The 12,948-nt window shown below is 44.1% G+C and overlaps 1 protein-coding gene across 3 annotated transcripts in view; it reads left to right on the forward strand.

Annotated features, from left to right (window-relative positions):
- Positions 1-11,650, forward strand: part of kcnq5a (potassium voltage-gated channel, KQT-like subfamily, member 5a) — an 84,689-nt gene extending 73,039 nt beyond the window's left edge. Inside the window, exons 8-14 of one of the 3 annotated variants that reach the window (XM_076975142.1) lie at positions 519-613; positions 1,544-1,570; positions 4,407-4,627; positions 6,515-6,620; positions 7,631-7,762; positions 9,456-9,585; positions 9,974-11,650. In XM_076975142.1, coding sequence (XP_076831257.1) covers positions 519-613; positions 1,544-1,570; positions 4,407-4,627; positions 6,515-6,620; positions 7,631-7,762; positions 9,456-9,585; positions 9,974-11,035 — 1,773 coding nt within the window. In that variant the 3' untranslated portion in view covers positions 11,036-11,650. Of the gene's footprint in view, positions 1-227; positions 317-518; positions 614-1,543; positions 1,571-4,406; positions 4,628-6,514; positions 6,621-7,630; positions 7,763-9,455; positions 9,586-9,973 lie in introns of all 3 variants that reach the window. The other 2 variants (XM_076975144.1, XM_076975143.1) reach the window with 2 other exon arrangements.
- The last annotated feature ends 1,298 nt before the right edge of the window (positions 11,651-12,948 follow it).

A 12,948-nucleotide genomic window follows, 5' to 3' on the forward strand; every position in this document is an offset into this window, starting at 1 on the left:
CTTAATTTCAACGACTAATAATGCAAAATTAAGCCACGCAACAACATCAATATGGAATGATTTGAAGGAAGAAACAATAAATCAACAAGCAGTCACTGAACAAATGTCCTGGACACCTGAGAGGCGGCCTGTCTTCCTGCCTTCACCATTCTGATGTCCTTCTGCACCCGTCTCCATGTGTGTGTGTTTGTGTGTGTGTTTGTGCGCGCGTGTGTGCCCTGCCCCAGGCTGCCTGGCGACTCTACTCCACAGATCGCTCCCGAACGTACCTGACTGGCACGTGGCGATACTATATAGGTGTTTTCCCTCTACAAAGGCATGTATCCGTGTAGACCACTGATGACAGACCTCTGACCTGAACTGGTGTTTACTAATCTGCTTTTTTTTTTTCTTTTGTTTGTTTGTTTGTTTACTTTCCTTTTTCCCAACCCCCCCCCTGCTCTTTTCTGGCCTTGTGTACGTTTCCTTTGGTTTCCATATGTTCCTCCCTGTTTTCCTTTTGTATACTCTGCACGTAGTGTGTTTGGCGTAGTTATGCGGCTGATGAGAACTCGGTTTCCATTGCTACCTGGAAGCCTCATTTGAAGGCGCTGCATACCTGCAGCCCGACAAAGTAGGTACAACTGTGGCAGCTGGTGTTGCGTTTGGCGTTTGTGCTTCTGTGGCCCCCCTCACCTCCACCTTTGCCAGCAAGTCTGTGCTTGCGAGCATCACTACATCATCTTTACCTTCACGCGTCCTGTGTTCACCCTTTGTAGCCCAGGTGAAGCCTGTAGCCACCAAACCACTAGGGAAATATACTGCATACAGAGTGAAGCTTTAGTTCAAATATGGTCCCTGAGAGGTCTTCTCCCTTCTGTAAGTGCAGTACGTGGGGAGATACTCTCACCTAGTTGTGCCGGAATCGTCTGAAAGGCTAGACTAGATGACTACGAGCTTGGGCAAACTACCTGCAGACATGCTCATACATAACACACACACACACACACACACACACACACACACACACACGAGGCCACACATTCAGACAGAGTGAAGTACTACATTGCTTTTCCAGTAATCGCTGAGTTCCAGTCCATTTTCAAGCTCCATTAGCCTTGCTAGAGCTTCCCTAGACAGCTTGGCTGTGCGTTGCCTGTTGACTGCATGTCTGCTTGATGCTCTGTGCCTGTTTACGCTATCCTCCACTCTCAGTTTCTCCAGATTTTCATGGTGTACTTTATTTGTTTTCTGGTTCTCAGTGTGTGTGTGTGTGTGTGTGTGTGTGTGTGTGTGTGTGTGTGTGTGTGTGTGTGTGCGCACATGTGCGTGTGCATGGGTGGGCGTGTTGGTGTGTATATATTTTCTGTCTCCCTTGACTTACAGTATACTATTTTGTGTTTAACACAGCAGGAAATATATTGATAATTCATTCATATGAAAGATTCAGTATATTTCAGAACCATTTGTCTTTTCTGTTAGACTCTTGTATGCTCCTGTTTCTCATGTAGAGAATTCATTTCCTGATCCTGTTCTCCTCTCTGTTTCTAACTAACACCTGAAGGAGAGACCCAAGTGAATCTGCCACCAGGTTTGTTATTCTTGTGTTGTACCACCCGTGCACCATGTCCGCTGGATTGTATTTTAGCTTGTGTAGAATATAATTCTGCCAAACATACTTTAATGTACCCATTTTAAATTCAGGATATTAAATTCAGGATTACTACAATGCATTATAATAATAATCATATCATTTTAGTGTGAATCATGCTAAAGTAATGTTGCTTGCGGTGTTGGTTAATTTGGAAGAGCCGTTGGGTATAGGAACTGCTCCAACAGTGTATGTAAACCTGAGGATGTTTAGATGTGGAATTATGGTATATGTTTAGGTGGGTCTGTGTTAGTGTGTGTGCATGTGTCTGCATATGTATGTGTGCGTGTCCATGACGGTATGTTTGTGTTTAAAACACACACACAGAGAGAGAGAGAGAGAGAGAGAGAGAGAGAGAGAGAGAGAGAGAGAGAGAGAGAGAGAGAGAGAGAGAGAGAGAGAGAGAGAGAGGGAGAGAGTGTAAATGAGTACGGAGCACAGTAGCAGGTGTCTGTGGATCACAGACAGCAGGATCACAGACAGCAGGATCACAGACAGCAGGATCACAGACAGCAGGATCACAGACAGCAGGATCACAGACAGCAGTGTGACGCAATGTTTCCATTCCAGATATTATTTATGCTATATCAGTCCAGTCAACACATGGCTCAAGTGATTATGAAAAGGAATAGAGAATAACAGAGCATCAAAGAGAGTGTGTGATAGATAGAGAGTATCTATATGACATATACTTTTTGTTTCACTGCTACTTCCAGGATGCATAGTATTTGCAATATGCCAGCTTGTGAATAATGTAATATTTGAGTGTTTTTGAATAGTGAATATTCACCAGGAAGACGGCAGACCCTCTGTCATCTCACACTCAAATGTGCTGCTGTGTGCTTTGCTGCTGAGTTAATTTCCTCGTCGTTTCAGCGTGGTTCATTATTACTGCTTTGTAAATAATGTCCAAAGTCTTTTTCCTATTTTCAACTTACACTGCTTTTAATTAGCAGTGTAATTGGATTTTGGGTGTGTGGCTCAGGGCTAAGTGAAGTCATGTACAGTTCTAAAGGTCCCTTGGTGGGTGGCAAAATATGAGTCTTCAAATAGTTATCTGAACCATAAAGACACAAAACACCAAGCTGAGCTTTAAGTGGCCCGCGCAGCATGTGTAGGTCTGTCATGTGGGCCTCTACAGTAAAATGATGTGACACTTTTGTTTTACTGAGAGAAAGCACATAATGTTCCTGCAGAGCAGTGTTACTGTAATTGACTTAAAGTTTGTCAAAGGCTGGCCTTGTGCTCTAGTGTCTGTGTGGGCTGCCTTTGTGTGCTCAGTGTATGTGTGGGAGGAGCACATATATGTGGCTGTTTTGTGGTGACTGTATGTCTCAGTGAAGACACTGATGGAAGATCGATTTCATCTTTGATGAAATTTTGATCACCATTTGTGTTGCAGTTTGCAGCTGATGCAGCTTACAGTAAAAAATTAAGACAGGTAGATTTAGGTATCTAAATTAGGTATTGACATGTTTTTCAATATAGAATTAAATGAAACTGCCTCACAAAGATAGTAATACAAAACTATCTTCGAATGTGTATATGTGTGTGTGTTTGTGTATGTGTGCATGTAACTTAATTGCCACTCACTGTGCTTTTAATTCTACACCGAACATAGAATAACAAATTCAAAACTATGTGGCCTTCTACTATACAACCAAGTATGTGTCTGTTTCTCCAACCACTTATTTGTTTGTTCTGCCAAAGGAAGTCAGCGTTCTCTTTACAGTCTCACTAACCCATGCTCGTGTGTCTTTCACGCTGCCTAGTAAAAATCAGAGTAGTAGACAGAAGCTCTTCAGGAGATATACCACAAGGAAATATAGGTACTCAGCACCCCCTCTGCTCTGGCCACAGAACCATTGAGAATGCTGACTAACCACAGCTGCATGGATGATGATGGATCCTCTTAATAGCCTCTTCATCTCCTCTTTTTGAGTCTGCCAAGGCGCTCTGACGGTGGCCTTAGTCTTGGTCCTCATGCCTGTTGCCTGAAGATCTGTGCTAGCACAAACACCAGACCTGCTGAGACTCTCACTGCATTTCTTACGTGTGGATATTTAATGACTCGGAGAGGCCTGTAAATATAAGAGCAGTCTGTACATTGCCTTCCATGATGTGATATGTGAATGGCCGGTTTGTGTCCTGCATGATTTGAGGCATTTGATAAATGGACGTGTCTCCTGCTGAAACGCTGCTGCAGTTCTGACCGCAGCACTGCCGAACGACGTCGTGTGGGAGGTGTGATCGTAGATCTCAGCAGCAGGCTTTCACATCTTAGACTTCAGGTTTTACCTCACCTGTCAGGAACCGAAACCGATTTCAGCTGCATCACAGCTCACATCTGCATTGTGCATGTGCATGCGGATACGTTCGGCTTACGTGCGCTGCGTAGCACCGAGTGCCAACCCAACCAGGGTCCGGTTCCAATCCTCCTGCGCACACTTACCTTGGTACCTTGCTGTGGTACCACTGGGAACATGCTGGTGTTTAGGCATAGAATATTACAGAATATATCAGGATACGTTTTCATAATAAGGGTCTGTTTTACTACAGCTCTCTTAGTTACTTTTAAACTGAATTACAATGAAAGCGTTTTGCATTACCACTTGGCAAGCACGGGCATTTTATTAAGTAAGAAAAAAATTAAAATGTAAAAATCAAACCTAAAACCAGACGGCTGTGCTCTCACACTTGGCGGTCACGCACACTCTAACAGATGTTTCCCTCTTTCTTTCCCCTTTCTCTTCACCTTTGACCTCCCCTTCTGCAGTCATAAGCTGAGCTTTAGGGAGCGGGTGCGCATGGCCAGTCCTCGCGGTCAGAGCATCAAGAGTCGCCAGACCTCCCTGAACGACCGGCGTTCGCCCGCCAGCGAGGCGGCAGCCGAGGGGAACAGCCCTGCCAAGGTGCAGAAGAGCTGGAGCTTCAACGACCGCACGCGCTTCCGCCCCTCCCTCAGGCTCAAGAGCCAATCACGCACCGTGCCTGAAGGTGGGAGGAGCTTTTTCAGATTAGCCCGACCTGATTAGCTTATAGGCTCTTTGAGGCCAAAACTGTGAATATGTAACATGTTCTGTAGCTTATCGGATTAGAAGATGTGATGTTGATTAATTGTTTGTTTGTTTATTTATTTGTTTGTGTTTGTGTTTATGTTTTTATGTTTAGATTGATGTGTAGTTGGGCATTTGCAGGAGTATTAACCTCCTGCATGCTACGCTGCTTCACTCGAGCCCCTAGTGCATCCTGAGCTGGGTGTGTGTGTGTGTGTGTGGGTGGGGGGGGGATGGGTGCTGTACAGGATTCTGCTGAACAGCAGATCTGCTTAACAGGAATTGATAAAGTCATACAGCCATAATAAGTCATAATAATTTTTGTATCAGTTAGCATTACCTCCCCCCACAGCTGAATACATAAATGTGTGTGGTCAGTTTTGCCAGAAGGTTTAAAGGTTCTGCAGAGCTGCATCTCTGCGTGAACCAGCATGCAGCGGTGAGAGAAGTGAGTGTGTGTGTGTGTGTGTGTGTGTGTGTGTGTGTGTGTGTGTGTGTGTGTGTGTGTGTGTGTGTGTGTGTGCGTGCGCGCGTGCGTGCGTGCGTGTGTGTGTGCGTGCGCGCGCGTGTGTGTGTGTGTGTGTGTGTGTGTATGTGTGTGTGTGTGTGTGTGTGTGTGTGTGTGTGTGTGTGTGTGTGTGTGTGCGTGCGTGTGCCGCGGGGCTGTTAGGGCTCCCAGCAGGCTGCCACAGGGGTGTTGGGGGGGAGGGGGGCTCCCCTGTCCAGGTCTGATGCTGGATCAGGTCTAATGATGCTGTGTTTCTGTCCCTACTCCTGCACACTCAGCACAATGCCACAGAGCCTCCCGGGAAGCCCTTTGTGGGCCTTTCACACGGAGGCCCCGTCAGCGAGGGCCCAGGGACCCGCACGCCAAGCCCAGCTGCTTGTGTAGCAGCAGCTCTGCACATGCACGCGGAGCACATGCATCCGCATCGGACTTACCGATACGCAACGTACAAATTAACCCAAAAAACCACAAACTATCTGTGTGTGGCCTGTGGGTGTTTTTCATAAATCATGACACAAATTATTGTTTTGGTTCAAGTATCTAAGGCCGATATATTTACATTGATATGACGGACATCATAGTAAAGAAAATGATGCTATAGGAGGCTCTTTTATCTCTATAGGTCTATTGCACTGGTATGTTTCCTCCCTCGGTGTCTACTTCACCTGCTTATATGTCCAAAACACACATGAGCATCAGAGAGACATAACGATGTCCCTCGATGTCCCTTCCACTGAGGGGAAGTGCTGGACTTGACATTTCACCAGCAATCTCGCCACTACAGCCGTCTCACTGTTGGCTCATTACACAACAGTAAATCTCGTTAAGGAAGCTCCACTCAGTTCATCGGCAGGTTCTGAGCATTACTGGAGCGGAGCGTGGCGAGCACATATGGTTTAGTGGATGGAATTCGGTCTGCTCTTCAAAGCGTCCAAAAACATTCGGTCTAAACCTGCAACGCTCTGGCATGATTTCCAGCCCTAATTATGTGAAGATTTAAACCTTTTTTTTAAGTTATGAGTGGAACATTTTGACCTTTTGCGAACCAGTGTAAGCTAGCATGGGAGAGCTCTGTTCTGAACGCTGAGTGGATTGAGCGCTACGCTGACGCTCCCACGCCTGCGTCTTCTCCCCCTCCTCTGGCACTCGGCTCGTTGATATCAGGAGAAAGAGAAGTCAAAATGGTCACTGTCAAAACGGTTCCATTCAAAATGATACAGCTTTATTTGACACGTTCTTACAGGTCGAGTGCATCTTGGTTTTTGGGTCTTGCTCACTCGACCTCCATGTTCCCTCTGTCTCTCTGCACCTTGCTCATAGCCGACGGTCTGGGAGGAGACGACTGTTTTGATGAGAAGGGTTGTCACTGCGATGTCTCCGTGGAAGATCTGTCTGCTCCTCTGAAGACCGTCATCAGGGCTGTCAGGTGAGAGAGAGAGACTGTGGTGTCCCACGCGTTTGTGATGAGGCAGGTGTACACGAGAGACCTGCAAACCAAAGACAAACAAGAGTGTCATCACGTATGGGTTGATTTCACATTCCTGCCATCCTGTTCAGCTAAGAGCCATGACTTTACACTCCAGGTTTCTCTGTCTCGCTGAGATGGCCTGCTGCTGGTCCAGAAGACCTAACCCATCTAGCTGTGCCTAGTCAAAAGGTCTTCACAGAGCAATTGAGCCCTCGGCTTTCTCAGGGTGTCCAGTGCACACACTCACAGCTGCTTCCACTTACGCGCTAGCTCATCTGACATGCATATCTAAGCGTTCATGACAGGCACTGGACACAGTATTTAAAACTGTATGTTACTGAGATCTATTCACTACTGCATCAATATTTTAGTTCCCCATAGAATGATCCTCTAAAAGACTGACCTTACTCCAATGACCATCCTAATGTTTTCCTCTTTCTTGAGACTTTTCTTGAGTGTGATACCGGTGAGAAAATTGTTCCGCTGTAGCAAACTACAATCTGATCTCTTTGTTTTACTAAGATTTACAGTTGATGCACTCATGCACACATGTGGTTTGTTATCGCCCTCTAGTGAGCAAATGTAAAACTGCAACATTTTACCAATGAAATAAGTACTGTGAATCAAATTTGGGCCTCAGAAACATCCATAAAGTCCAAGAAAATCTGTCTTTAATATATTGGATACCTTAGAGAATTTTATGAGAGAATTCCTCCTTCAAAGACTTGTCAGCTTTATTGTCCTTCTCACGTGGGAAATAAAACGTTATCCAAACTATCTTCACTCTGATACATTAGTGCAAGCTTTTGCTCAACTCAGAAATGATTGAGATCATGACATGAAAAGAGTTTTTTAAACGTTTTCCTTTGAGTTTTTAAAAGCACTATATTTATTATGTATAATTAAATAACATCAAAAGCCCATGTGCAGCTTAGGGCGAAGTGACATGTGACTTGTGGTTTTTCCAGGATAATGAAGTTCCATGTGGCCAAGAAGAAGTTCAAGGAGACCCTTCGACCGTACGATGTGAAGGATGTGATTGAGCAGTACTCGGCCGGACACTTGGACATGCTGTGCCGGATTAAAAATCTCCAGGCCAGGTCAGATCCCAGGCTGACCCCTGCATGCTTCTAGACAAGATTCAAACACACTATGGGAGAATACAGCTTACATCTCTGCCACATCTGCTGTATGTTCAGGGCTGCTCACATCTCAGTGTGTATCGCATATGCACATAAACGATGGCACAAGGCGTTGTGCAGCATATATCCGACCTAACTGACCCGCAACCCCTCGCCCCACTACTGCACATAGAGAGAATGGACATCAGTCACAACCTTAGCCTCTACGTCTAGGTCATGCCTGACCAGCGCTATGCCACAGTTATGCATCAAAGACGAGGCATTTCAAGAAGCAGCTCAAATCATTTGAATGCATTTCTGAATACATGATGCATTTAGGACATCACAGTTGGCTGTAATACTGTATCACTAATCCCCCCAAAACCTTAAGCTGTTGACTCAAAGGTCTATGTATACATACTTATGTCTTCATGGTATTATTCTCTCGTTTGAAAATGAAAACGTTATTTTAATACTGATATGACGTCTTGCGTGGTGTTCCTTTGAATATGGTACTATTGAAGCAGGTATTGTTGATCTGTGTTTTTTAATCCTGTGTGATTAATGAGACTAGTCCAACACGGAGGGGGGTTCACTGCTTTATGCTTTGCCCTCTTGAGTGTTGCTTTTCCTTCTGCTCCTGTTTGGAGGAGCTTACTCTCCTCTGTGTCCCATAGTGCAATGTTAAAAATATGCCCCTTTCTGTCATGCACAGACCGACCATAGTCTTGGGTCCACAGCAAACCCTCAGCACTGAAGCCAAGAATCTGACTTCTTCCTCTCTGCATTAAAATTACAGCCAAACCTGGACAAAATAACCAGCTCAGGGTTAGAGTTAGAGTTAGAGTTAGAGATATAGTTAGAGTTAGAGTTAGAGTTAGAGTTAGAGTCATTCCTAGCCACCATCACCCCGAAAGTCCATGCAGGGGTGTCGGGCTTAGCCAAATAGTTCCCTGATTTAACATGCAGGTCTAAAAGGCTGGAAACCTTATGAGCTAATGTACATTATGGTACAATGTCTCAGGCATTTATACTGCATGGATACCACATAACATCACTGCATATCACATGGTATTTTCAAGATCTGCTGATAGTTTAAAACCTTCGATGATGAACTGGTCAGGCCTTTTTGATAGTCCTAGACTGGCATCAGCATTTTATTCCAAGGTGATGTAAAATATGCTCTGTAATGTTTAACATTACATAATGCAATGGTTCACATTACATCACAGTAATGTTTTCCAAACAAAGTTAACATTTGTAACATCTTTGTAACACTTGTTTTGTGCTGATCTAGACATTTGCAGTTGCTTGCGGCTTAACTCGTTTCTTTGCATGATGATGCCAATGGAAAGCTGTGAAATCTAATGCCTCACTTTGACAATATTTAAAATGTCATTACAATGTTCATGTTTTGATGTAAGGGACAGTAGTTAGTAGTTAATTCTTCATGTATTTTGAACTCCTAAGGTTAAAATATTGTCACATACTGGGATTTAAATACAGTAGCTTCTGTTACCTTTTTGTTGAATAATTCCTTTCTGATTAACAAGATGGTGGCGTAACTGTCAAACTCTAATGGACTTTCCTCTTCACTAGCTGGAACCGCCGTCCTGTCCCGAGCTGCATGCAGGACTTGGTCCTGTGCTTATTCGCTCCTTCTGTGTCGCAGGGTGGACCAGATCTTGGGGAAGGGACATATTCCCATGGACAGAAAGATGAGGGACAGGACCCTCCCTGAAGGGGAGACACTGGAGCATGATGTGAGCATGCTGGGACGCGTGTGTAAGGTGGAGAGACAGGTGAGACACCCGGGGACGCTGGCAAGAGACAACCAAGTGGACATTCACAAAGTGTGTTAGTAGTCTGTTATTCGTCATAAAACGTTATATGGCAAACAGCACTAATACAGATGAACTACAACATGCATACCACTCACAGAGCTACGTGTGTGTTGTTGTGATTACCATGCTTTGAATATAAAAAGGATGCTGCTACAGCAAATTATATGTTTTCGTAAATGTTTTCATGCCATACTGAATGTGTTTTGCATGTTAACTGGCCACATTAATATTTGTTGAATAATTAGATTTTTTTCTTAAGTTCATTGTTCAACCTAAATATCAGAGATACACAGAAAATATGAAAAAGCACTAATTTGTCTAAGTCATTTTGTTTCCAACGATGCAGGTGCAGTCCATCGAGTCAAAGCTGGACTCCTTGCTGGATATCTACCGCCAGGTTCTCCAGAAAGGCTCTTCATCAGTGCTGAGCCTATCAGCTCTTCCTCTGTTTGAGCTGGAGCAGACTTCTGACTACCACAGCTCCATTCAGAGTAAGGATCTGTCCTCTTCCACACAGCCCACAGGCAGCGAGCTTTCCTGCTCCGCCAGTGCTAACCTCCCACGTGGCCTACAGCTCGTCCTGGCCCCCAGTGAACTCAACCTGGGCAGTAGCTACCAAACCTCCACTTCCTCATTCTCACCTTCTCCACTGCTCCAGAACAGACCATCTAGCCCAGACAGTTTCTATCCAGCCTCACCTCCACCAATCCTAACCCCCAACAACCTTTCTCGAGGTCATCCCAGCTTCCCAGACCTGAGCAGGACGCTTCCTGCCACCAACCCCAACACACACACCCTCCAGCTTCCACCCATGACCCCTCTGCCCCCGAGCAGGCCTCCGAGTCTGATCTCGGAGACGTTGCAGGAAGGTGGGGTGGAGAGCCCCGGCACTCGTCTCCTCAACCCCCAGACTGAAGCTCCTTCTGCCAGAGAGGCCAAGTGTTCTCAGAGCCCGGTGCAGCTACGGAGCAGAGTGGAACGCAGCCCCAAGGAGGAGGGATCCTGGAGGAGACACTTGAGTCTTGAGATGAATCCACTGGGGCTCTTGTCTTCAACAGCCACCAACCCTCTGCAGACAGACCGGGGGATGGGGAAGTCCCTCTCTGCTCAAAACCTGATGCTGCCATCTGGTGGAGACTGCCACCCCAACCTGTCTGCTCGAAGCAGTGGCAGCAGCAACAACGAGTCCAACGACCGGGAAACCCTGGCCGACTGGGCCGAGGTAGAACTCTTTGTCAGTGACAAGGAACTGGCCACCAGTGAGGCCAACATCAACCTACTCCCTCAGCAGAGCACAGACAGCTTCTCCTCTGAGCTCGTACAAACGGGAGAGGGGCCAGCACGCACCCAGGCTGAGCCCCAGGGCAGCTCAGAGTCCCAGAGACTGCCACATGTTCGCCTAAAGTGACCCAAACACACGGTGGCCTCGCTGTGGAGACTGGACATCACCTCTATTCCCTTATGTGCTTTTTTTCCAAAGGAAAAGGTGTGCCAGCTTCACACCCTATGTTCTCTAAACAGTGTCATTTGTTGAAAAGGCATTGTGTTTCTCATAACTTTATGTTCATACATTTCATTGCATGGGGAAGTTGTCAGAAGGGATCATTTAGTAAGAAAAAGGTCAATTGCATAAAAAGAAAGATTATGGTACTGAATGATTTCGATCTCTGTCTTGCATGGGCACTGCATGTTAAAAACGCAACAGCACAGATTGAGAGTATTTATGCATTTATGATTAATAGATCACACCTACTCAGTCTTAGAATTCACAATTCAGTCTCTTTTTATGCTCTGTTCATAAATGTATTGTCTTACTTAGCCAACAAATCAAATGTTTTACAAGTTTTGGTAACAGGCACTGTACATTTCTGTGGCTGTCTACACTCTACAGATATAGTTCAGTTGATTTTGTTGTTGTTTAAATGCTTAAACATTTGTTTAAAGATCCTAAATGCTTCTTAAGGTACACTATTAATCTCCCTGTGTGGTTGGGCTCTGGTATTGTTCACTACACCATGAAATTTAACACCAGTTATTTTCTTTTGGGGGGGGGGGGTGTTTTTTAATTTTTTTTTTGAGAGGGGGGGGGGGTCGATAAACTGACCAATTTCATTAGAGCATTGATTCAACAATAAATTGCATTTTTGGCCTGCAACACATTAACACTACAACAAATGAACAAGTTACGATTGCTCTTTTACTTAAGTGATTGTTTGGGAACCTGTACCAACATCATTATTTTGTAATTATGTTTTCACTGTAGCATATGTTACATACTTTATCATTTATATTCTGTTTTATTCCTGTATCCTGCAGTCTTAAACCCAAAATGTCCATCAACATTTATTGTTCTCTTAATTTTCCATTCAGGTTCTATACTGATTGGTATTATACATGCTTTTGCTAAGCTGTTGATCAAATATAACTTAGAATGTAACTTGTATATCATTATGTCATTATCTATGTGTATTTTGTGAGCCATGCTAGGCTAATCTGAAGTTTATTTGAAACTGTTCGAGCCTCCCGGGTTCACACTGAGGATGATCTTGGCACTGTAGCCTGCAGCAATTGGGTGCACAATTGTTCAGAGATTTAGGAGAAACCTGCAAATGTGATGAATGGTTTTTACATAAATGTGTTATATTTGTAATACAGGTACATAGAAAAAACGGTGGTACATAAGATTCTGAACATTGATTTGTTTTGTTGTTTTCTATGGATTCTCTAGCTTATGGAGTATCTTTGTAGAATATTAATAATCTGATTTAACACTTTTGGTTAGTAAATGCTTCATGATGCCTTTCTGCCTTTTATTACAGTTTGACCTGTCTACACTACTTTTACTCTGAACTCTTATGGAAACTGTTAAGATTTTAGGTTGGGGTAATTGCACATTCTGCCTGGCTGTGTAGGCTAATTAGTTCATGTGTTTTAGTTAAAAGTAGCATTTCTTTTGTTTGCCACTAACTCAGTAATTTATTACACAAAACTGGCCTTAATATACATGCTCGATAATGTTAGAGTTCTGTCATGCAGATTAATTTATTACGACTATGTGCACATAACAGAGTTGATGCTCTGGGATTGAAAAAATGCAAAATTAAATTTTATCATACTTCAATAAAGACTTGAACAGAGTTTTGTTCTTGTTTAACTTGCATTGTTTTAAGGCTTAAAATCAGGGCTGGACTGGGACAAAAAATCATCATTGGCATTTTTGGTTTAGACCGGCCCCTTATAATTAGCGGAGCACAATAACCGACTTGTAATTTATGTATGTATGCTTTTAATCTGTAATTTCACTTGTTTGAGTTTTTAAAA

Source organism: Brachyhypopomus gauderio, chromosome 15, assembly GCF_052324685.1.
Source record: "Brachyhypopomus gauderio isolate BG-103 chromosome 15, BGAUD_0.2, whole genome shotgun sequence".
In the NCBI taxonomy this organism is placed as follows: Eukaryota; Metazoa; Chordata; class Actinopteri; order Gymnotiformes; family Hypopomidae; genus Brachyhypopomus; species Brachyhypopomus gauderio.